Here is a 26,107-nt window from a genome sequence, read left to right on the forward strand (position 1 = left end):
TGTGTGAGTATGAGTGTGTGTGTGTGTGTGTGTGTATGAGTATGAGTGTGTGTATGTGTGAGTATGTGTATGAGTGTGTGTGTGTGTGTGTGTGAGTATGAGTGTGTGTATGTGTGAGTGTGAGTATGAGTGTGTGTGTGTGTGTGTGTGTGTGAGTATGAGTGTGTGTGAGTGTGAGTATGAGTGTGTGTGAGTGTGAGTATGAGTGTGTGTGTGTGTGTGTGTATGAGTTTGTGTTTGAGTGTGTGTGTGTGAGTATGAGTGTGTGTATGTGTGAGTATGTGTATGAGTGTGTGTGTGTGAGAGTATGAGTGTGTGTGTGTGAGTATATGTATGAGTGTGTGTGTGTGAGTATGTGTATGAGTGTGTGTGTGAGAGTATGAGTGTGTGTATGTGTGAGTGTGTGTATGAGTGTGTGTGTGAGTATGAGTATAAGTGTGTGTGTGTGAGTGTGTGTGTATGAGTATGAGTGTGTGTATGTGTGAGTATGTGTATGAGTGTGTGTGTGAGAGTATGAGTATGAGTGTGTGTGTGTGAGTGTGTGTGTATGAGTATGAGTGTGTGTATGTGTGAGTATGTGTATGAGTGTGTGTGTGAGAGTATGAGTGTGTGTATGTGTGAGTGTGTGTATGAGTGTGTGTGTGAGTATGAGTGTGTGTATGTGAGTATGAGTATGAGTGTATGTGTATGAGTGTGTGTGTGTGAGTATGTGTATGAGTGTGTGTGTGAGAGTATGAGTGTGTGTATGTGTGAGTGTGTGTATGAGTGTGTGTGTGAGTATGAGTGTGTGTATGTGAGTATGAGTATGAGTATGAGTGTGTGTGTGTGAGTGTGTGTGTATGAGTGTGTGTATGTGTGAGTATGTGTATGAGTGTGTGTGTGAGAGTATGAGTATGAGTGTGTGTGTGTGAGTGTGTGTGTATGAGTATGAGTGTGTGTATGTGTGAGTATGTGTATGAGTGTGTGTGTGAGAGTATGAGTGTGTGTATGTGTGAGTGTGTGTATGAGTGTGTGTGTGAGTATGAGTGTGTGTATGTGAGTATGAGTATGAGTGTATGTGTATGAGTGTGTGTGTGTGAGTATGAGTATGAGTATGAATGTGTGTGTGTGAGTGTGTGTGTATGAGTATGAGTGTGTGTATGTGTGAGTATGTGTATGAGTGTGTGTGTGAGAGTATGAGTGTGTGTATGTGTGAGTGTGTGTATGAGTGTGTGTGTGAGTATGAGTGTGTGTATGTGAGTATGTGTATGAGTGTGTGTGTGAGAGTATGAGTGTGTGTGTGTGAGTATGTGTATGAGTGTGTGTGTGTGTGAGTATGAGTATGAGTGTGTGTGTGTGAGTGTGTGTGTGTGTGTGTGAGTGTGTGTGTGTGAGTATGAGTATGAGTGTGTGTATGAGTGTGTGTGTGTGAGTATGAGTATGAGTGTGTGTGTGTGAGTGTGTGTGTGTGTGTATGAGTATGAGTGTGTGTATGTGTGAGTATGTGTATGAGTGTGTGTGTGTGAGTATGAGTATGAGTGTGTGTGTGTGTATGAGTGTGTGTGTGTGAGTATGAGTATGAGTGTGTGTGTGTGAGTGTGTGTGTATGAGTATGAGTGTGTGTATGTGTGAGTATGTGTATGAGTGTGTGTGTGATACTGACTCTGGCTCTGTGAATGATGCTATGGACCAGGAACACAACAGGGTTTCCAGCATTACGGATGGCCTCCACTGCCTGCTCATGACTGGCATCACGTAAATCCACTCCACCCACCTGTCACACGCACACAGAGCCCGAATACATGAGGTCATTCTTGAATTGTCTGAAGATGTATGTAGGTGGGGGCCATATGTGTCCCAGTAAATCAAAGCCAATTTACATGTCCCCTTAATCTCCACTATTTTATATACGGAATTCAAAATTTAAATTGAATTTGAGCTTTTATTGAAATGAAAGGTGCACTCAGTACGTTTTTGTTCATATAATCTTAGACTTACACTGACACCTAGTGGCCTGGATGGTGCATGAGTCAAACGCAATAGTTTTCAGTTTCAGATGCCAATGCAGAAAATGACTATTCACAGTCAGCCATTATGAATTTAATCCATGAGTGAAAGTTTCCAATAACAGGACGGTTACTGAGATTAAGCGAGTAGTATTCAGCTGGTCATGTGATCATAACATGGCTGCCCCCATGAGGGGACCCTCTCCATGTAGAATAAAACAGCTTTTATAAGGTTACTGAGACAACTAGAGTCTTCATCTCATGTGAGTCATCATGACTATATACTGTATGTATATTTCCAAAACGCAATTCATTTCATTAGGAGAACAATGGTTTTAATGAGGAAAAGATAACCGAGTAGACCTTTAAAATGTCATCCGTTCACTATTTAGTTTAATTTCTTAAATATTTTCTAAGAAAATGCAGAATTTGTCAGCATCCCTGCACTTTCCGATTAACCCTGATATGCAATGACATTTCCCCCTTAAAAAGATTTGATCTTTCTAGTATCATATTTGAGGGAATGACATCAAAATATATGAGGCTCTGCAGTAACCTTTTCATTTCCTGACACAAATGACACTGTTTCCTGAGAATGATCCAGGCGCATTTGAGGATTTTGCCATTTAAGTAGGACATGTTCCTGGATCAGCATCTTTTCTTTGTACTAGAATAATACTCCTGTCAAAGAAACATACTCTTATCCCTTACCTACATTCACCTACAATTAGAGAGAAATAAAAGTAATGGTGTGCAAGACCCTAAGCCTAACCCTAAATCTAACCGCTGTTGATCCAAACGGAATCATGGTCACCAGGAAACTGGCACAAAATGTGTGTGTACCTCTACAATCCTGTCTCCTGTCTTTAGCGTGCCATTGCGTCCTGCAGGACTGTCCTCCAAGATGTGTTTAATAAAGATGCCCCGCATCACTTCTCCATTGCAAAGGCGACTGCCCATGCCCCGCCCACCAACAATGCTGATGCCTAGAGATTTCCCAACTTCCCTGTACAACTCCACTCTGAAAACACACACACACACACACACACACACACACACTGAAATGTCAATTAAAGATGATTAAAACTTTACTCTCTATTGATGCACTCAACAAAAGAGTTTTGTGTAATTTATGCACCTCTGCGGGAGATTCAAGTTGATGGAAGCTGCTGTCTGTAGTTCACTCTCCTCACCTTCTCCATCTTCTCTCTCTGGGAGCTCAGAGACTGTCCCACTAAACACACAAAAAAATGTCGTAATAATATTTAAGTGAACTACTTCCTTTTCATTTTCAAGTATATCATGTTAAGTTCAATTAATACAGGTATTTGACTGAAATAACAATGATTCCACTTGAAACGTTGTGTTAGTAGTTACAGAAAAATTATATTATATTTTATATAAAAAAAGAACCAAACCGCCAACTTTTCTATGCACACTGACATGTAAGTCTCATATGAAGTCAAGAGATCAGATACCCTCCCCTCGACAAATATGGAGTCAAAATAGTCTCAAAATTCACAAATACGTTTCACAAATTCATAACATAATTCACTTACAGAAAATGTAATATTTTCATAAAATACGATCCACAAATGTGCAACGTTATTCACATTCACAAATCACGATCCACAAATGCGTAACAAATTCAAACGTGTAACAAAATATGAATAATTTTTTTAGGTTTTTACTTTTATGAATTGTTGAATTTGCATTTTCAAATCATCAAACGTCTGTGGATCGCCTTGGATTTGTGTGTGGATATTTTTGATTCACAAATTGTTTTTGTTTGTTATTTTTTCAAAGGAAAGCCCTACTTTAGACAATCAGATGAAACATTTTCTACCCAGCCAATCAGCTGAACTCCATGACACAAATAATATCATGTTGCGTCTCATCTGAGCAAAGGTTTTTAATGGCAAAGTTGTCTAGTTGAAATGATATGAAATTATCATTATTATATTTATACACTAGGAATGGTGTATAAATATAATACTGTGTGTGTGTGGTACATACTGTCGAGTGTTGTTTTTGCCATCAGCGAGGACGTCACCCTTGACCTGTTGGCTTGCCATGTATTCCTCTAAATATTCTGCAGGTACATACGTGATTCTGCACAAACACACATATACAAACAATCAAATAACTCAAAAGCTTATGATATTATTTTGCAGGTCTTTTGCAACGAGATACAACGGCCAAAGACACTTGTCTGAAACATATTCATACATATCAGTGTGGTGTTTGGATTTGAATTGAAAATGCCAAATAAAATTTGAAGAGAAAAAAATAAATTAATTTATTTAGAATAATTAATTTAAACAAGCCCTCATAACAAATCTCCAACTGATTGACAAATTAACTTGTGAAATGGATTGCTGTGAACTGTGTGTCAATGATTGACTTATGATCAATAATATGGTAGTAAACAATACATTGTATTCAAAAGCCGCTTATAAAAGCGGAATGTAATGCATTTTAATTATCTTAATTTTATATATATATATATATATATATATATATATATATATATATATATATATATATATATATATTTTTAATATTTAAAGATAACTGTATAATTATATAAATATGTATAATCATTATATATTGAGTTATTGTTATATAAGGGGCTTTCTCAGCAAATATTTTTATATGCCATTAATCGTGATTAATTAATCGGGACACCAAGTAATTAATTCGATAAAAAATTTTAATCGATTGACAGCCCTAATAATAATACTTTTAAACTACTTAAAATACTTTGTGTAGATCGTACAATGAATTTAGAAAATATTAAGACGCCTTCAAACAAAGCAAAAAAAATGTATAACTGCAAATTTATTCAAAATAAAAAATGAACATAAGTATTCAGACCCTTTACTATGACACTTGAAATTTAGCTCAGGTGCATCCCATTTCTCTGGATCATCTTTAAGATGTTTCTACACTTTGATTGGAGTCCACCTGTGGCAAATTCAATTGATTGGACATGATTTGGAAAGGCACACAGATGTCTATATAAGGTCTCACAGCTGAAAATGCATATCAGACCAAAAACCAATCCATGACCTGCGCAATATCATCCCAACGGTGAAGCACGGTGATGGTAGCAGACTGGGGACTGGTCAGGGTTGAAGGAAAGCTGAACACAGCAAAATACAGAGATATCCTTAATGAAAACCTGGTCCAGAGTGCTCAGGACCTCAGACTGGGCTGAAGGTTCATCTTCCAACATGAAAATAACCCTAAGCACACAGCCAAGACAACGCAAGAGTGGCTCAGAGACAACTCTGTAAATGACCTTGAGTGGCCCAGTCAGAGCCCGAACTTGAACCCAATTGAATATCTCAGGAGAGACCTGAAAATGGCTGTCCACCGACGGTACCCATCCAACCTGACAGAGCTGGTTCAAACCCTGGACAACCCTTATGTAGACTCACCAAGGACTTTATTATGAACACTATGGTCCTAATATAGTGCCCGACGTGGTCTTCTGCTGTTGTAGCCCATCCACCTCAAGTTTCGACATGTTGTGCATTCTGAGATGTTATTCTGCTCACTACATTTGTACAGAGTGGTTATCTGAGTTACCATAGCCTTTCTGTCAGCTCAAACAAGTCTGGCCATTCTCCGTTGATCTCCCTCTCATCAACAAGGCGTTTCTATCTGCAGAACTGCAGCTCACTGGATGTTTTGGCACCATTCTGAGTAAACTCTAGAGACTGACTGCTATACGATTGGCTGATTAGATAATCGCATGAATAAGTAGGTGTACAGGTGTTCCTAATAAAGTTCTCAGTGAGTGTATATAGACCAACAATATAAAATACTGCTGAAAAAACTCTATTCACTGCCTCCCATCCCGCCCAGAATACACAAGTACTCGGCTCATTAATCAGAGTACTTGAGCTATCAAAATCACCAAAATGCACATCCCTGGTCCCAAACGCTCAAACTCGTTATTTCTTATTCAAGAATCAAACTCAAGGGCATATCATCAAACTCTGCTCATTTGAGATCCACATCTGGCAAGCTGGAATCAAAGTTTAAGTGCACATTTGCAACCTAATCTGTATTCTGCATCTTGGTTGTTTTTTGAAGTGAGGCATTGTGGGTAATGAGTTGTGTGTGAGGTTTTCTGCCTATCTCTGCCCAAGGTGAAATTGCCAATAAAACCTTGCTTTGTGACTGTCAACAACAGCTGCTTCTTTAGTGTTAGTTAATGAATTGGCCGAACAAAAATGCAATTTACTTCTTAGAATATATCCAAAACTCGAGCCAGACAAGCATTTATTTTGTCAGGACTCGGTTCAGGAGTCAAAACAGAGATCGATTCTTTGCTTCGTCAGTTCACTGTAAGTAAAGATAACAGATCGAATGGGGTAAATCAAATTGTTCAATGATGTATGTTGGCATGAGGAAACATAAAATGAATGATCCTGGTGCTGTCTGAAAAAGCTTCATTATTTAATATTTTGATCATCCACTGACATGAAAAAGAGTTAGTAAAACACAAACAACACAACAGACAAAATGTTAGCAAGGAAACGATGGCTTTCAATAATGTTAACGAAAAACAGCCCAATAAAGAACAGGAATGCATGTTACCAAGGAAACAACAGTCTCCTCAAGCATAAGCATGCTTGTTACCGAGGCGACTGGAATGTGAGTTAGAATGGTTTAACTTTAGTAAGGTCATTCCTACTTTGCAGTAGACTTTCATGTCCCCATGATTTGTCGTGATATATTTGCTCAAATATTAAACTTAAAAAACAATTTTCCGCCATGTTAGTCACTGTTCATTTTCTTGCAATTGTGTAAATAATCAAGTTATAATGAATCAAGTTTCAATGCCTGAGCTTCACCAGAACATATTTACAAAAGTCTGTACTGATGCTTTATTAAAAATGACAAAATAAGCATTCTCGTTTTTGAAAAGTTGCAAACAAGCTACTGCATAACAGGAATGCCCCAGTAATGAAGTATTTGTAGGATTATCCAAATATGATCCATTTAAGTTCCTACACAGCATGGAACAAAGACGTTGAGGATTTAAAAAGATTTGGAACGCAATTTGAACGCTCAAGAAATGTTTTTAATTAGTTTTTTGTGATGTAAAATGTGTCTTTCTCCTAATACCAAGCGTGCTTGTGTTCTGCCGGTCTTTATGCTCTTGTGTGATTAAGACAGAACTGAAGCAGGGCTGCAGGCGGCCCCAATAATCGGATTATTTGGATAACCCTCTGTAGCGACAATCCAAAATGCAGAGCGAGCGCAAGCAGAGAGTGAGGACAGACAGTGTAAATCAAGCCTAGATAAAGGGCGTACTCACACAGAGAAGGGGTTTTGCTCTTCCCCCGCAGCAGCTGTGGATCTAGAAACGTGAAGAGCAGTTTACAAATGGCAGCTGACACAGACGGCCCTGTCAGCAGTAGGCAAAACTAAGTAAACTACTACATCTAGCCTCTCTTCTCGCATTTCAGGAGCTTTCAGCTGCAATACAGTGGCAAGAAAATGTATGTAAACCCTTTGTAAAATCCTGCATTTCTGTATAAATGTGTCTTAAAATCTGGTTTGATCTTCATCTAAGATACAATTATGTTTTAACTAATAACACAAATTATTGTATTGTTCTTGTATATATTGAATACATCATTCAAACGTTCACAGTGTAAGCATGTGAACCCTGAGGCTAATGACATCAACGAAATGAGTCTGGTGTTGGCAAACCTGACATCCAATTATTGAAACGAGATTGTAGGTGTGGGTTAGAGCTACTTCGACTAATAAAAAGCACTCAAACATTTTGAGTTTGCTATTCACAAAAAGCATCTGCTGACATGGTCCATGCCTTGCAAAAAGAGATCTCAGAAGACCTATGATCAAGAATGGTTGCTTTGCATAAAGCTGGAAAGGTTTCAAAGTTATTGTGAAGAGTTTAGATTATCATTTGTCCGCAGTTATGCACATTTTCTATAAATGGAGAAAATTTTGTTCTATGGCTACTCTCCCCAGAAGTGTCCGTCCAGCCAAGATGACTCAAAGGGCACACCGCAGAATGCTCAGTGAGGTAAAAAAGAAGCCTAAAGTGTCAGCTAAATACTTGAAAGAATCATTGGAACTGGTTAACATCTCTGTTCATGAGTCTACTATATAAAAATCCCATGTGTCCAAGGCATGACACCTTGAAGGAAGCTGCTGCTTTCCAACAAAAAACATTGCTGCGTGCCTGAAGTTTGCCAAAGACCACCTTGACACTCCAAAACGCAACTAAGGTTGTTTGGGAAGAACACGCAGCTCTACGTAAGGTGTAAAACGTGCACCGCATACCAACATGAAAACATCATCTCAACGGTGAAGTACGGTAGAGGGAGCATCATGAATTGGATCTGCTTTGCTGCTTTGGGGCCTGGACCACTTGCCATCATAGAGTGAAAAATAAATGGGAATGACCCTAAACAATGAAGTAAATCCACCACAGAATGGCTTCAAAAAAAGAAAAACCACCTTTTGGAGTATCCCAGTCAGAGCCCAGACCTTAACCCAATACAGCTGCTGTGGAATGACCTCAAGAGACCCGTTTACACCAGACATCCTAAGAATGTGGCAAAAATTTCTTCTGAACATTGTGCAGGTCTAATCCACAGCTACTGGAAATGCTAGGCTGAGGTTACTGCTGCCAAAGGAGGATCAACTAGTTATTAAATCAAAGGGTTGACTTACTTTATCCACAGCACTGTGAATGTTTAATAGGATGTGTTCAATAAAGACATTACATATTATAACTTTTTTGTGTGTTATTAGCTTAAGCACATTATGTCGATACCTTTGACTTTAAGATCACATTTTATGATAAATTAACATAGAAAACCAGCTATTTCCAAAGGGTTCACATACTTTTTCTTGACACTGTAGTTCATGGAACACTAAAAGAGAAATTGAGTGCATTGTTCTGAAAGCTTTTTTCCATGCAATGAAAGTGAATGGATCTGGGGCTGTAGAGCTCTAAAAACTACAAAAAAAGCTTCGTTTAGGGCCCCCAGTTGCTCCGAAATGGCCCAGGCCAGTGGGGAATTTTTTTTAACAAACAACAGCTTCTATTTTCTGTGTTTCTCACTCAAAACTATTAGTTTAGCATCACAAGACTTGATACAATATAGCGCATAATTTGTACGGTCTACTTTTATGGTGCTTTTTGTTCATTTTAGGAGCACAACAGCCCCGGTTCCCACTCACTTACATTGAGTGAAATAAAGCATTCAGGACACTCTGCAAATCATCTCCTTTTGTGTTTCGTAGAAGACTGAAAATCAACATGAGTGTCCATTAATGATGACCTAGGTGAACTATTCCTTTAATAGATTCTGCCCCTAAAAAGCTAAACTGAATTACATCGGTATTACCCCATATCTGGTGCAGTCAGAGAGTGCCTGCGGAGCATGGCTCGTGCCTGGGCGTTGGTCAGTTTTCCCGTTGGTTCTCCATTAATGGCCAGAATAAGGTCACCGACCCCGAGACGCCCGTCTCTGCTGATGGAGCCACCGTGAATGATAGTACGAATCAGCATACCTGCACCATCCTTCACTGCACAAACAGTCATACCTGTAACACATGTGATGTGAGAAGATAACCATTAAAATCATGCACAATTACAGCTAATACAGTCATGTACTGTAAAACCTGTGCAGAACCAGTAACCAAAACTAACTGCATACCAGCGTCCTCTCAGCCGCTGCCAGCTCTGTGACAGTCTATAACGGTAAATATGTCACTCATTAAATTCCAGGTATACATCTACTGTAGAGGTTTTTTTGTTTGTATGCTCACTGTTGTTAATGCGATTTATCCACTTTACAATATAGCCATTTAGTTGCTAAAGTGTTCTGATTGTTTATTTGTTTTTTAAAGTCTAGTTGTTCAAATCCCTTCCTGATTCCAATCACTGGTCAGTCAGAAGGAATCGGGAGATTGCATTAGTGTCTGCAAGCGGGAGGTCATTGATGACCGACTCAGTTAATGACTGCAGCAGCTGAAAAAGCAATTTCGATGTATTTGACAAAATCATTCAGTTGCTGAGGTCAAGTGATCAGTGATCTTCTTTTTACACTGACATGATGTTTTGCTGTTATCTGAACGATTTTCTTAGCAAAGTGGTGGGCAGATAAAATGACTTGAATTTGGGGGGTGTTCATTTTATACCCTGGAAACGTGCTTTCTATGGCAACAATTAAACAGATTCATAGGATAACTCAATGAATCACATCCTAATTTAGTCTACTGCAATTGTTTATAAGGCTAGGCATTGATTCACAAGCTCTTGATTAGATTCAGATTTGAGTCTGATTCATTTGGTATATTTAAGTTATAATATCCATTTTGCTTAAATAAGAAAGAAACTCTCTCTCAGCTAATGCTGTTAATTACAGGGGACCTTTAAACTTGGTACAATATGAAAACATTAATTTAACAAATTTTATTTTACATTTTATTATACAAATTTATGATGTATTCCATCAAAAAATATGATGTCTTGAAAATGCATATGTTATAATGCATATATATATATATATATATATATATATATATATATATTAGGGCTATCAATCGATTCAAATTTGTTATAGAATTAATTACATGGTGCCTCGATTAATTAATCGCATTTAATCGCATATACAAATATTTGATGAAAAAGCCCCTCATATAACAATAATTCAATATATAATGATGAAATAATTATACATAGTTATCTTTAAATATTATATATATATATATATATATATATATATATATATATATATATATATATATATATATAAAATACAAAATTTAAATGCATTACATTCTTGTGGCAGAAGAGTTAATCATTGATAAGACAATACAAAAAGCAGCTTTAGAATACAATGTATTGTTTACTACCATATTATTGATCATAAGTCAATCATTGACACACAGTTCACAGCAATCCATTTCACAAGTGAATTTGTCAATCAGTTGGAGATTTATTATGAGGGCTTGTTTAAGGACCCGTCAATTTACACCTACGTCAGACGTGCTTGTGTAGCATCTCGGGTGTGTTGCGTCATAAACATACATTTTTAGGTCACTTTGTCAAGTTAAATATATTTTAATACTTAGTTCGAATTTGCGCTCCATCAAGTGTTTTGAACCCAAGAACTTAATGCAACGTAATGTTGTTTTCTTCACTGTATAAACTGTGCATTGCTCATACAGCTGAAGTTTCAATTACTGCCCTCTGGAGTAAACAGGTGGTACTACAAGCTTGCATTTCTCAGGTATCTTCCTTATTACGGTCTGGGGGCATTGGGATTAATTGCATTTTACAATTCTTCTAACGCATATTTTTTTTATCAAATTAATCGCACGTAATTAACGAGTTAAATCGACAGCCCTAATATGTATATATATGCGCCAATCAGTCACAACATTAAAACCACCTGCTTAATATTGTGTAGGTCCCCCTTGTGACCAACTTTGCCTATAAAACAGCACCAATTCCCCTAGATACACCTGGACACAGTTTTTCTTGGTTGTTGGCAGATAGGATGTTCCAAGCTTCTGGGAGATTTCACCACAGTTCTTATATATTTAGTCTGTCTCAGCTGCTTCTGTCTCTATATGTAATGTCAGACTGACACGATGTTCAGTGGGGGGCTTTGTGAGGGCTCCCTGTTCTTCTATTCTATTCTATTTGCAAAAGGAATGTTTGGGAGTCTAACATTTATATTTCCTATATGACACACTAAAGATGAAGATATAAATAACCACCTGAAGACAAATGCTTTATATATATATATATATATATATATATATATATATATATAGTACATCTACTTTGTTAAATGTTTATTGTTTACATGCATAATTTGTATTATTTAAAAGTAGATACATTGATTTGTAGAACACATGCTAAATCTGTAGTCTTTTTAAGAATTTTCGATATCAATTAAAAACTTTGGAGTAATTCTTGATATTTAGCCCATGTTCTATATCTAGACGATCGGATCAGGAATGTCTTGCTAAAAACCCAAGCAGTTCGGTAAAATTCTACATAAAACTAGCTAACTGAATCACATTCATGAAATCAGCCCATTACAAAGTATTTGCTGGCTTGTGGCTTTATAGACCTGCCATCTTGGAAAGCGGTAGTGAGGCTCGGAAGCCGCTAGCTAGCTATCCGATAAATATGACAATGCAATACAGCTATAGACTGAGCACAACAACTCTGATATCAACACCATTGCGGTTTATGTACTTTTAGTTTTTTTCATGATCCAAAGCGCTGTTACAGGCAAGAAAGTTTCTTCTTTTTGTGATGTTTTTTGGCAGTTAGCAATCCAGCTTATGGTGCATGACCGCCACCTACTGAGCTGGAGTGTGTAGCATCACATAGTCTTTCTGTAGAGGGATCCAAGCACACCGATCAGCCACAACATTAAAACCAACTGCCTAATATTGTGTAGTTCCCCCTCGTGCAGCCAAAACAAATCTGACCCGTCGAGGCATGGACTCCTCAAGACCTTTGTAGGTGTCCTGTGGTATCTGGCACCAAGATGCAGATCCTTTAAGGCCTGTAAGTTGCGAGGTGGGGCCTCAATGGACCAGACTTGTTGGTCCAGCACATCCCATAGATGCTCAATTGGATTGTGATCCTGGGAATTAGGAGGCCAAGTCAACACCTTGTACTCTTTGTTGTGTTCCTCAAACCATTCCTAAACAATTTTTGTAGTGGCAGGGCGCATTATCCTGCTGAAAGAGGCCACTGCCATCAGGGAATACCGTTGCCATGAAGGGGTGTACCTGGTCTGCAACAATTTTTAGGTAGGTGGTACATGTCAAAGTAGAATCCACATGAATGCCAAGACCCAAGGTTTCTCATTAGAACATTGCCCAATGAATCACAGTGTCTCCGCCGGCTTGCCTTCTTCCCATGGTACATCCTCCTGCCATCTCTTCCCCAGGTAAACGACGCATATGCACCCAGCCGTCCACATGATCTAAAAGAAAACGTGATTCATCAGACCAGGCCACCTTCTTCCACTGCTCCATGGTCCAGTTCTGACACTCACTTGCCCATTGTTGGCGCTTTCAGCGGTGGACAGGGGTCAGCATTGGCACTCTGACTGGTCTCAGCTACGTAGCCCCATACGCAGCACGCTGTGATGCACTGTGTGTTCTGACACCTTTCTATCATGGCCATTACGTTTTTCAATAATTTGTGCTACAGTAGCTCTTCTGTGGGATTGGACCAGATGGGATAGTCTTCACTCCCCATGCACATCACTGCGCCAATGACCATGTCACCAGTAGGTACTAACCACTGCATAAAGAGAACACCCCACAAGACCTGCCGCTTTGGAGATGCTGTGACCCAGTCATCTAGCATCACAATTTGGCCCTGGTCAAATTCGCTCCATTCCACACGCTTGCCCATTTTTCCTGCTTGCAACACATGAAATTCAAGAACTTACTGTTCACTTGCTGCCTAATATATCCCACCCCTTGACAGGTGCCACTGTAATGAGATAATATATGTTATTCACTTCACATGTTAGTGGTTTTAATGTTGTGGCTGATCAGTGTAGAGTAAAAGAATGATCTTGGGGTTTAAGAATCGATATCGAAGGGGACCTGGGTAGCTCAGCAATTACTGACGCTGACTACCACCCTTGGAGTCGTGAGTCAAATCCAGGGTGAGCTGAGTGACTCCAGCCAGGTCTCCTAAGCAAACAAATTGGCCCGGTTGCTAGGGAGGATAGAGTCACATGGGGTAACCTCCTTGAAGAGTTGTTATGTCTGTCAACCCTCCTTCAGTCTCAATCATTGAATGTGACAGAGAGTGTCCATTATGTGTTTTACGAAAAAAAAAAGTCAAATGGGTTTGGAACGAAATTATTGATGGGTAATGGATGAAATCATTGTATTCTGATTCCTTTAGCAAGCACCACTACCCTTACAATTCTAGATTGGACATACCCAGACTGGAGTTGCCCTTGACAACAGTGATGGTCCTCTCGAAACTGCTCCCTGCGGTGGTGTTTACCTGCTGGGACTCGTCTGTTGTTATAGGTGGAAGGAAATCCTTTTCCTGGGAGGTGAAAGGTGAAATGTCATCACATACCATAGTGAGAGACACGATGTGATGATAAAGGTTAGGAGATTACTATAGATTTGTACAGATCTAGCAGGTGTGGATGAAGGAAGGGTGTAGACTAGCAATGCCAGGTGAAGTTAACAATAAACGTATAAACTACATTAAATGAAAATGAAGTGACTGTGGTGATATTTAGCAAAATAACATTATGTAATTAACCACTTATAATGTAATGAACCACCTCTAGTGTTTATTTTACAAGGAAACTGCTGCGATTTGTACAATGAGGTAAGTGAAATCTTTGCAAAAATGTAGGCATAGTAACATGTCCTTTTGTTAACAAGCAATAGTATCACTACAAACTCTTTACCTGCTGGAAGTCTTGGTCTCCATGGGGACCACTCTTAGCAACACCCTCTCCAATGGGTGCCCACCATTGGGTCCGCCTTGGTGTAAAATGACTGATCAAACCCATCCTCTTTATGCATGTGGGCGGGGCTAGCTTTAGATAACCCCGCCTCTGATGCCAGTGGCTCCACTTCTAGGTCCAGTTCACAGAATAAGTCAGAGTGGGTGGGCCCCAACCTAAAAGCCCCTCCCTCAGGCATCCAAGGCACCGCCCTCTGCTCAGGAGTGAAGGGTTCTGTGTCATCTGCAATTTCGGATGTGCTCATGAAGGGATAATCCACGAAAGATTCCTGATGAAAATTCCTCTGTGTAAGACACATCGGCAGGTTCATTTCACAATTCACAAGCAGATTTATATTCACAATAACAGTCAAATCACAGGCAGATAATCATGTGATAAATAGTGCCAGGCAATAATCGTGCGAGGCAGGGGAACGTGTTTCCGAATGTAGCTGTGATTCATACAGCTGTAATATAGTTCATTCACGCAGCATGATTCAGGGGGGGGGCAGAATCACTCAGCTATGAATCTAAGCAGAGACCTTCCCAAGCAGGGGGCATAAAAATGCAAATAATACCACAATTGATGGGACTTGTAACAATACAGTCGCAAATAACAAGCAGAGAGCTGTTTCCCACATGGAATGCAGGTCTGGAGGAGTTTTTTCTTTGAACAGCAGGAGTGAATGGTGCTGTTTAGTGTATGATAGTGTCTTTTGGAGAAAGGATTTGAGACAGATATAGCTGCAGGCAGTGCCCCAGAAAGGAGTGGGAGCTCCAAACCATGTTTAAAGATATAGGGAACCCCTTACCTAAAAGCACTTATAGCTGCAGGCAAGAAACCTCCAAAAGGGGGCGGAGTCTCCCAAAGAGGGAGGGTTTACTCCATAAGGGTGGGGTTATTCCAAAAAGGGGTTGGATCAACTCCAAAAGGGGGTGTCACTTCCACTCACATTTAAGGTTAGGGAAAGGGTTAGGTAAGGGGCTCACTATTTCTTCAATGGTAGTTTAGAGCTTCCACCCCTTTTTGGAGCAATGCCTGCAGCTATGTCCTTCTCCTTACCAAACCCTTTCCCTAACCTTAACCGTGCGTGGAAGTGATGACCCCTTTTGGAATTGGCCCAACCCCTTTTTCTGGAGTAACCAAACCCTCTTTTGAAGATTCTGCCCCCATTTGGAGATCTCCGGCCTGCAGCTATACCTACTTGGTGGATTTGGGTAATGCTAGAGGAGTATAACAAATCTACAGGGTGTAGGTGTGATGATGGATCATGAGAATTGGGAGAATAGTACTTGTATAGTTTATGTACTATAACATAGTGTACATTATCCCATACAGCCTAAACTCTGTTCCAAAACCTAGTTGCCTTACAGTCTGCTGTCTACATGGGCAGGAAATGGAACCTCATAAGTGACTGATATGGAACACTGTATACAGTATATGCAGCAAATCGTGCCACACAAATAGTGCTCCGCATGTGAAATGCACAGGAGACTCGACTCACACCAATTTGATGTTAGCATCTCAAACTCAACAGTTTTCAGTTACAAAGGGCATTGTAGAAATTCACTATTCACACCCATGTTTAATTAAATCCATGAGTGAAAGTGTCATATCATGGCTTCTACTGAGATTACGCGAGTATCATTCGACTGGTCATGTGATCCTAACATGGCCGCCACTGTGAGGGGACCCTCTCCATGTAGAATAAAACAGCTTTCCCAATTTGCAATTGAGTTCATCTATCTGTCCTTGATATATTTGTTATAAGGGCTTTTCTAAGGACATGTCAATGTTCATATGCATCAGACAGACACTTTTGGAACATCTCACTTTGGTTGTATTGCATCATAAACACAGTGTTTTTAGGTTTCTTTGTCAAGTTAAACGTAGTTTGAAACTTATAAAAACACATCTCGAGTTTCAACGCAAGAACACATTCTCATCTTGTGCTGTTGCTAGTGTCGAGCACGCCTGAGTGTGGTTTGTTCTCTGTACAGCTGGGCGTTGCCTAAACAGCTGAGTTACACTTACTGCCCCCTGCTGAAAACAGATGGAACTTCAAGCTTGAATTGTTCCGATGGTAGGAATATTCCTTGTTACAGTCTGTGGACATAATTAATTGTGTTCATTTTTTTTATGTGCTATTTTTAAGATAATAATCACTATGAATTAACGCATTGAATCGACAGACCTAGTTTCAAAATACAATTAATTTCTTTGAGTAAAACTTTTTAAATGAGAAAAAAACACTGAGTGCACATTTAAACTTAAGAATATTCTTATGTCCTGACAGAAGGAAGAGGTTCATTTTAAAAAGATACTTCTTTTATAAGGTTTCAAAGCAGTGTCCCTACTTTTTGTCAGCACTGTCAATTATGTACGAAAACATGAAAAAAAATCAGGAACGTCGAGCTTCATACTAAAGGACTTCTATCCATATTTCACCTGCTATGAGGTAAACAAGGTCACAAATGGTCTGGTGAGTTTTAAGTAATTAAGTGTTTTTATTTTCTGTATCAAGGTTTTCTAATATATTTTCGGATTCTCATTATATGTCTCCTCTGTCGCATTTAAAATAGGTTCTGTTATCAGCTAGTAACACCAGAAAAACAAAATGGCTAACGCACTTCTTACAAATATGACAAAAAATATGGTAATTTGGTCCAGACAGTCAGTGTCAACTCAGTTCATCTATTCATTGAAGTGACTGCCAACAGCTGCTCACTAGGTTTTGGAACACAATTTAAGTATACAATCCTGATGCAGCTATTAAACATAATATCAAAGTTGAGTATGCGCAGGATTATCCACAGCTTTCCGGCCATATATTTGGTTAACCAAATCCAATCCACCTTTACAAGCCAAAATCTGATTTTATTGGACATTAATTGTGCCTGATTGGATCTGATCGGTTGCATAATCTGTATACCTTGGGTGTGGAGGACTGTCTGGTCATCTGATGATCAGTGTTGCAAATGCTGCCATGCTGAGCGATCATCGACGCCTGCAACACCTCATCCTCATCTTCGACAAATTGACGCTCAAGTGCCTTTTCGTCAGAGAGGTCTAAATCACTGGAGTTGATCTGGAAGGGGTTTGTCAAGCAGATGACAATGATAATTACAACAGAGACAGATAACAGAATAATTGTTAACCCTGGTCAAAAAAATAATACAATAATAATAATAATAAACATTATTATTGGTTTGCTGGACTGGGTTTATTTAAGATGATTTAGCGGATTTCTCAGCCTGTCGCAGCTGGTTTTAAGATGGTCATCAGGCTGGTCTCCAAAACTGACCAGCGTCTCAAAACTACAGTGGCCCATGGGTGCACAGCTCAATGAAATAAAGAAACAGAAAAGCTGAAAACACAACAAAATTAAACCAAAATGAAAGAATTGATATCACAACAAAATTTAATTAAACCGCAACACAACAAAATTAAGCTATAACAAAACAGAAAAGCCACAGTACAATGAAACTAAACCACAACACAAAAAAAATTAAGCCACAACATAGCCACAACATGAAAAAGGTATGCACCAACACAACAGAAAAGGCACAACACAACAAAATTAAGCCAAAGCACAAAAAACTATTAAGAACAAATTTAACACAATGAAATCGTCATGGTTACTGTTGCATCCGCCATTCCCCGATAGAAGGAACGAGACATTGTGTCAATTGTAGAGACACAAGGGGTCTCTACAGAGAGCCTCGCATACCTCTGAACTTGAACTTGAGAAAAGGCCAATGTCAAGTTGGCCCCGCCCCCGGACATATTGGTATAAAGTGGAGTGGGAGAGCGAATGTCATACAGGTTTTCACTGAGGAGACAGGTTTTTCGCCGAGAATACGGTTACGGCGCATTACAGTGGTAGGGATAGTGACGTGGCAAGGGGAACACAAAGTCTTGTTCCTTCCATCAGGGAACGGAGGTTACAACAGTAACCATGACGTTCCCCTTCTGTCACTCACTCGACGTTGTGTCGATTGTAGTGACACAAGGGGTCCCACTTCAAAATGCCATGCACTACCCATGTTACGTGACTGCCAAGCTAGGTGCAAGCAGGCTGCTGCGTGCTAGAAGCATCTGGGTCAAACGCCCCCAATGAAGGTGTCATATACCGCTCTTAGGTTCTCTACCGAACTCGCAGGTCCAAGATTGGCTGCAACCCACCGCCTTTTTTGGAAAAAAGAGCTGTAGAAACCCTTCTTCATCTCGGCTGGAGGGACAGGCTCTATCGTGTCCTTGAGTAGCAGAGTGGCAATCTCTGCTCGTAAGGTGCTGGCATTTTCTCCACGCATCGAGTGGAGTGAATATCGCTGAAACGAGGCTGAGTTTGAATCGCGTAACTGAGTTGGATGGTCCTGGCCAGCCAACGTGATGGGCTGGAAAGCACAAGCCATGTGTCTAAGCTCCGTGCGAGGGGCACTAATAGCAGGTAATAGTGCGACGGGAGGCAAACATGCGTCCCGAGGCTTGGGTGCTGAGAAAAAACTCAAAGCACGCACTTTGCTCCGAGCACCCGGCAGGGGGCTGGTTGTAGACAAAGGAGGGTGTCCTGTAGGGACGTCCTTGAGACTCGTCAGCGCTGGCCTGCCGAGGCTGGGCAGTCATGGGTCCGGAGGCAAGATGGCCACGTCCGGGGAGCCGTAACTGCAAAGTTTTGGTGCCGGGGTGCCGTGAGAACAGCGTGCGCCGTCTGATGACCCAGGAAGGTCCAATCCAACTCCACGCTCTCAGCAGCCCGGGAAAGGATGTCGGCTATCTGCGCGTCAGACTCTGACTGGGCGGGCTGGCCCAAGGACAGGAGTCCAGTCAGGTTTTCAGCGTCAGATGCCTGAATGCTCTCCGATGCAGCAGTTATGTCATCATCCAGACTTGGCTCCAGGGATGAGGCAAACAGGCTGTGAAGCAAGCTGCCGTCGTCCTGAGCGCAGACAGAAGCAAACAAGCGTGCCGGGGGGCGGGTGGTTCGTAGGGCTGTACCTGGCAAAACCGAGCCCGCTGCCATCCCCAAATCGCCTCCATAGCCAGCCGGGTCGTCCTCAATCCTGAGGGAAGAAGGAGTGACGCGGGCGGCGGCTGTAGTGGCGTTCTTTTTGACAAAAAAAAGAACAAAATCAGACAAAAATCTGTCTGACATTAGCTCCCCCTCTCCCCTTTATACCTGTATGTCTGGTGACGGGCATGCAAATTCTGTCTGCCAACTTGACATTGGCCTTTTCTCAAGTTCAAGTTCAGAGGTACGCGAGGCTCTCAGAAGAGACCCCTTGTGTCACTACAATCGACACAACTTCGAGTGAGAGACAGAAGGGGAACAAACTACACTACAGTCAAAACTAAACAAAATTAAACCCCAACACAACAAAATTAAACCCCAACACAACAAAATTAAACCACAACACAATTAAGCCTAAACATAAGAGAAAATCACAGCACAATAAAATGAAACTCTACAGCACAACAAAATAAGCCATTACATAAAAAGCCATCATGCAATACAATAAAACCACAATGAAAATAAGATAATAAGCCTTTTCTTTTCTGATCATTTTACTGCACGGTTGCTTAATTTCGTTGTGTTTTCAGATTTTATTTGCTTTGTTACTTTTGTGCGCACCTGGGCCACCATATAAACCCCTCTAATACCATCAAAACAGACCAATCTTACATTTCAAATGGCTTTTTTGTATGACCCTCAAATGTCATGCATATTGTAATCATATTCTGAATATTTTTTTGGAACTTTAGTGATTTTTCAACGATTTCTATTGCTAACCCTGGGCTAAAATGTTATTCATCCAATAACAATAACACATGGTGTCTGCCCTTCATAAATGCTGAGATGTTGCTCCTACAACAGATCCTTGCACTAATAACATGCATGTTTTTGTGTGTTTTTTGAGCACTGACCACTGCAGGCTCAGCATGGAACATACATTTCTCTTCCGTCAGCACCAGAGCCAAGAAGATGGAGGAAGAGACATCCTCACCCTCAGTCTGTGAAGACATGGAAGTGTCACCTTTCTGAAATACCCATGCTCTGGTAACGTTTAGATCAGACTGAGGCTGAATTTGATTGGGTTAGAAATCATCATCTGATTTTGCATGTTAGTAGTGCAAGGCTGGTTAGCGAAAACATATTCCTATTTGCTGTTACAGCATTAGAAGGGTCATATCATTTCTGAATATATCAAGGAAAATTTGACGCCTTGTGATATGACCCCTTTAATATTTATGATCAGATCTTGAATTTGAATCCTATTTTTAGATGCACTGTTTTTTCAAAATCTAAACAGGAAGAAATGCTTTGGTCTCAATCTGGCTTCTGGAAGTGAGTCATTTGAACAGTATTAGGAGGTGACGGTACCCTATCGCACTTGTGACAGCAGAACTAAAGGTTTCAACACACACTTAAAGCTGCACTCGAGATTAAATCTTTGGTGGAAAAAAGCCTGATCAGATGACCCACAATGCACACGACAACCCACCGTACACGCTTATGTTCCTTGGGAGAGAAAGAGTAGGAAAGATGCCAAGATGCGCACACAACAACAGAATAATGGAGCAGAGATAACAGCCTTGGAAGAGTGGAAAGGTTAAGATGAACTACAGCCTCTGAGAGCTCTTCACAAAGAAACAGACGCACTGCTTTCCTGAGGCCTTAAAATAATACTGATCCACAGCATGAAATATTCAAAGAACCGGCAAAGGAATCCAGTTCCTGCAGCTGCTAGTTTCTATAACAAAGAGAAACCTGAATGCACAAAGAGAAAGAGAGAAAGTGCAGAAAGTGCAACAATGACAGCCCACTTTATCAGCGGCCTTGGTTCCGGAAGTATTTTCCCATTAAACACTACAAAGACTGTAAAAGACTTCAATTCTTTAATGAGTGAATGAGCTACCGTGTACTTTTCCCGTGGAGCACAACGATTAAAGCAAACAAAAAAAACAACAACTATGCAATGTAAAATTGACCTACAGTTTTCGAATATGAGTATAAATATGATTAGTCAGGGAACAGACACAGATCACCGTAACTATTAGCAACAAAACAACATAAATAATACTACAAAAGATTGAAATTCATACTAACAACAATTGAAATGCCCCTATATGTTCCCTTTGATCAAGGAAATAATTAAAGTGCATTGTGGGTATTCCCCATAGCCACAATTTTGTAATCAGCAGTTTAAATGAACACTTAAAGTCTTTGGATTTTTAAGAAAAATAATAAGTTTAAGAAACTTAGATATTTGAGTTATGAGCTCAAAACTTGACATTTCAAGTAATGTTTAATGAAGACAACTAGATTTTTACATAATGAAAATAAATGGGATTTTAGTAGTGATAAGACTGTATTTTCTTACCGGCAGTGGTTTAGCCACCCCGATGCGGACGGTGCCCATATTTGCTCCCTTTAGTGCCTGTACTGCCTCTTCCAAACTGGCACTCTCCAGGTTGATGTTGTTGACATACATGAGACGGTCTCCTGGCAACAAGCGCCCATCTCGCTCTGCTTCGCCATCAGGTACTAACGACCTAATCACAATCACTGTCTTATCCGGGTCCATGGGGTCCTGTACACACACACACACACACACACACACACACACACACACACACACACACACACACATACGCACACCATTTAGATGATAATAGATGTTAATCCCAAGAGAAGCAGAAACATTCATATCTATCTCTAATCCAAACTTTACCACTTTTTGGTCAACACCATCAGATGTTTCTAACCAAATTGAACCTGCTTTGAGTTCATCCAAGTCACACAGACTGGGGTGAGTTATTTGGTTATTTTGTGTGTCCCAACCCTGATTTTTCCGAACTTACCTAGTCACCTCCTTTTCAGGCCCTCATGCTCATTCACAGTATGTGTCATGATGATGATGATTAAACCATACTAAACTTTATTCTTATAGTTTTCTAATGATGTCATATTCTTAATAAATGCTTCATACGTGTCCACTTTACAATAAGGTACATTTTCATAGGTTACAAATTTTGAACAAGTGTTATAAAACATTTATAACATATTATGTAAAATGGCTCAGTGTTTGCAGGTATTGCATTAAAGTCACCCTTTTAATGCATGTTGTTATAATCACATATTAGTGAATTATAATGCATTTGTAAATTAATTATTAGTAATTAATTAACTCCTATATAAACCCTTAACAAAGGGATCTCAGTGTGGTGTTACCAAGATATACACATTTTTGAGAAAATACAAGAAGCTAAAGGTTGCACCAAAATGTAAACAAATATCTCTGAACATGTTTAAGATATTTATTCAAAAGTGCTAATATAATCATTAGTGGAATAATTAAGGAACTGCATTATTTAAGTGGAACTGGAATCAGAACCACCATTATTAAATTCTTTATGATTTCCTGCCAAAGATCCTTCCTTTCATACCTGAAGATCTACATTTTGGAGGCTCTGCAGACTTTCTTACAGGGCAATTCTACAACAGTTTTTAGACTTTCCTCTCACATTCTCACCTGGTAATCGAGAATGCTGAAGCCCAGCCCACTTTCCCCTTTTTCCAGTTCAATCTCCTGAATCTCTATTTCCCACATCGCTAGCGGCATTCCGACAGACTCTTCAGTCACATTATCTTTCATGCCGTCTTCGGATTCTCCAGCAACCAGGAAGTCCTCAAGCTCATCTTGCACCTTTGCAAAAAAATTGTGACAGCCTTTGATTCTCAAAAATCAACATTAATTGTTCACAAGAACAAAATATAATTCTCATCCGCCTTGATGTAAAAAGCAGATGCGAAGAGGGTTGCACCTTTTATTAGAAGGTAAAATATGTTGTGCATTTGGACATGAAGAACATCTCATAGTTTTATCTTTCCTTTGAGAGCTATTCAAGATGTGCAGAGATTATAATCTGTCCACGTGCAATATAATCTGATATAATCCTAATCTGGGAAAGTCTGACAAAACTACTCAGGATTTCATGAATAAAGTCAACGTATGTAGAACATTATCGACACAAAAATACTTAGATGTAGATGGTACCATTTGAAGACAAACATTGAGGTTGGCTCGAAAAAACCTTGTTTGAAAGTTTAAACACATTTTACAAGTCTGAAGTTGAAGTAACCATGTGTTTCCAGCATGTCACTAGGCTTTGCTAGAATGTTTACTAATTAGCTAGGCATTGCTAGCATGTATTAGCATGTTGATATCATGTTTTAGCACTTAGTTAGGCAATGCTAACATGTTTAGCATGTTTTTAGCATGTTGCTAGCAATTAGCTAGGCATGGCTAACATGTTTTAACATGTTGTTAGCCTGTTGCTAGCATGTTTAGCACTTAGCTATGCATTGCTAACATGTTCTAACATTTAGCTAGGCATTGCTAACATGTTTTAGCACTTAGTTAGGCATTGTTAGAATGTTGTAACATGTAAAACATTTTGCTAGCCTATTTAGCACTTAGCTATGGATTGTTAACATGTTTTAAAACTTAGCCAGGCATTGCTAACATGTTTTAACATTTAGCTAGGCATTGCTAGCATACTTTAGCACTTAGTTAGTCATTGTTAGAATGTTGTAACATGTTTAGCATGTTGCTAGCCTGTTTAGCACTTAGCTATGGATTGTTAACATGTTTTAGCACTTAGCCAGGCATTGCTAACATGTTCTAACATTTAGCTAGGCATTGCTAGCATGCTTTAGTACTTAGTTAGTCATTGTTAGAATGTTGTAACATGTTTAGCATGTTGCTAGCCTGTTTAGCACTTAGCTATGGATTGTTAACATGTTTTAACACTTAGCCAGGCATTGCTAACATGTTTTAGCATGTTGCTGTGATGTTTTAGCACTTAGTTAAGCACTGCTAACATGTTTTAGCACTTAGCTAAGTATTGCCTGCATGTAGTTAGGTGTTGCTAGTATGTCTATCACGGATTTGGTGCATGTGGCCTGAAAGCTTTAGCAGTAAGATCTTCTACTGAATCTACAGTGTGAAACACACAACGTGACCAGTGCTGTCTGATTCCCAAACAAATAACACTTACGTTGATTCTTTTAAATCTATAGCATGTAACATACAGTGGAACTATATTGAACAAATGACTCCTGAATGAATGACTCTAATGAGCAGTTTATTTTGAATCAAACAGTGTGCTTCGATTCCAGAATGATTGACTCATAAGAGTCAGTTCCTTTGAATCTAAAGCATGAAACATTTAACAAATGACTCTAATGAGCTGGTTCTTTTGAATCTACAGTGTGATACACACTTTTGCATGATTTAATGGGGATTCTTTTCAGAAAATTGTTCATAAAATACAATAACAGGTTAAGCGGGGCAAATAATGACCACGTGTAGCGTTAGCATTAGCGCCATGAATGCAGAATGGAAACATTACAAATCTACTGCATATATATATTCATCTAAATCATCATTGAGTGGTTTAAACAGATTCTTTCTGATCTCATCTAGATTCTGTTAATAGAATAAGGCATGTAATCAATGATAACACATAAAAGTTACTTTTTAATGTAAGATTTGTTCATGTTTAACATGTAGTTTGTTGTCAGGTCAGCGAACATCTTATTTTCTTCTAAACACCAGCAAAAGCAGTGTGGGCTGTGCCCGATTGTTTGGAAACAGTATACCGTTTCTCAGCTGTTTCGAATTTCTTTCTAGCTCTGAGCGAAGAATGAAGAAGAAAATGTAAATGTATCGGAGCCTTACCTGTGACAAAATCACTTTAACACAAAGCCTCTCTAGGCGTATTGCTTTAATTTAATATACCTGAATTGTGGATTCTATGGCCACATCCCCTGCTTGTAGTTGATAAGTTTGGCTGTCAGTCATCAGAGGGGCAGGTCTACAGCAGACCATGGTAACACAGATAGGAAGTACCTTCAGAATGTCGACAACCTCTTTATGAGTCTCTCCTCTGAGGGAGATGCCATTCACCTAAACACACACACACACACACACACACACACACACACACACACACACACACACAGTATAAATAAACAGATAATAATGCAGCAATAAATGACTGAAGTTCACACATGAAACTCTATATAGTGCAAGCTGATAGGTTCTTTAAACTTGTTATCTGTTAGCCAATCAGCTCGCTCTCATGTGATATGTTAAGCCAATCTGCTCGCATGCTGTAAGCCGATAGGTCCTTTGACATGTAATAGGGTAGAAAATCAACTCATAATCTCTGCAGCGAGCTGTAAGAGTTTTTCTCTGAAAATGTTAATTGCTTAGATGGTTGCTTGGGCTTTTGTATCTATAAGCTTGCACGGTAAGGTCAGCATTTGGCCATGACACATAAGCATGTTTTTTAACTAGGAGGCTAAGTCACTAGTTAAATGAGCTCTGGGCTTTCCAGATCAAGGTACACTTTATGAGTCAGGTCACTAGCCATTTGGCCAAACTGGCCAAGGCACACTTAGCTAACATACACTTCCTACACATGAATCTTCAGAGCAACAGCAGTATCCAACTTTTGGGGGTAAATCTGCTTGTTTGGGGGGACTATGTAATTCCTCAGTCCATGTCTTGTGCTTGTCTAACTGTACAG

General features: G+C 39.6%; 1 protein-coding gene across 1 annotated transcript in view; it reads right to left on the minus strand.

Moving 5' to 3' along the window:
• LOC127658715 (multiple PDZ domain protein) overlaps positions 1-26,107 on the minus strand; it is a 125,903-nt gene that overhangs the window by 32,099 nt on the left and 67,697 nt on the right. The window contains exons 15-25 of the mRNA XM_052148164.1: positions 25,315-25,482; positions 23,044-23,217; positions 21,892-22,101; positions 17,442-17,597; positions 13,983-14,094; positions 9,392-9,590; positions 7,321-7,362; positions 4,002-4,097; positions 3,124-3,219; positions 2,829-3,006; positions 1,643-1,753 (exon numbers count right to left, since the gene is read on the minus strand). Coding sequence (XP_052004124.1) covers positions 1,643-1,753; positions 2,829-3,006; positions 3,124-3,219; positions 4,002-4,097; positions 7,321-7,362; positions 9,392-9,590; positions 13,983-14,094; positions 17,442-17,597; positions 21,892-22,101; positions 23,044-23,217; positions 25,315-25,482 — 1,542 coding nt within the window. The remainder of the gene's footprint in view (positions 1-1,642; positions 1,754-2,828; positions 3,007-3,123; positions 3,220-4,001; positions 4,098-7,320; positions 7,363-9,391; positions 9,591-13,982; positions 14,095-17,441; positions 17,598-21,891; positions 22,102-23,043; positions 23,218-25,314; positions 25,483-26,107) is intronic.

This window comes from Xyrauchen texanus, chromosome 2 (assembly GCF_025860055.1).
Source record: "Xyrauchen texanus isolate HMW12.3.18 chromosome 2, RBS_HiC_50CHRs, whole genome shotgun sequence".
Taxonomy (NCBI): Eukaryota; Metazoa; Chordata; class Actinopteri; order Cypriniformes; family Catostomidae; genus Xyrauchen; species Xyrauchen texanus.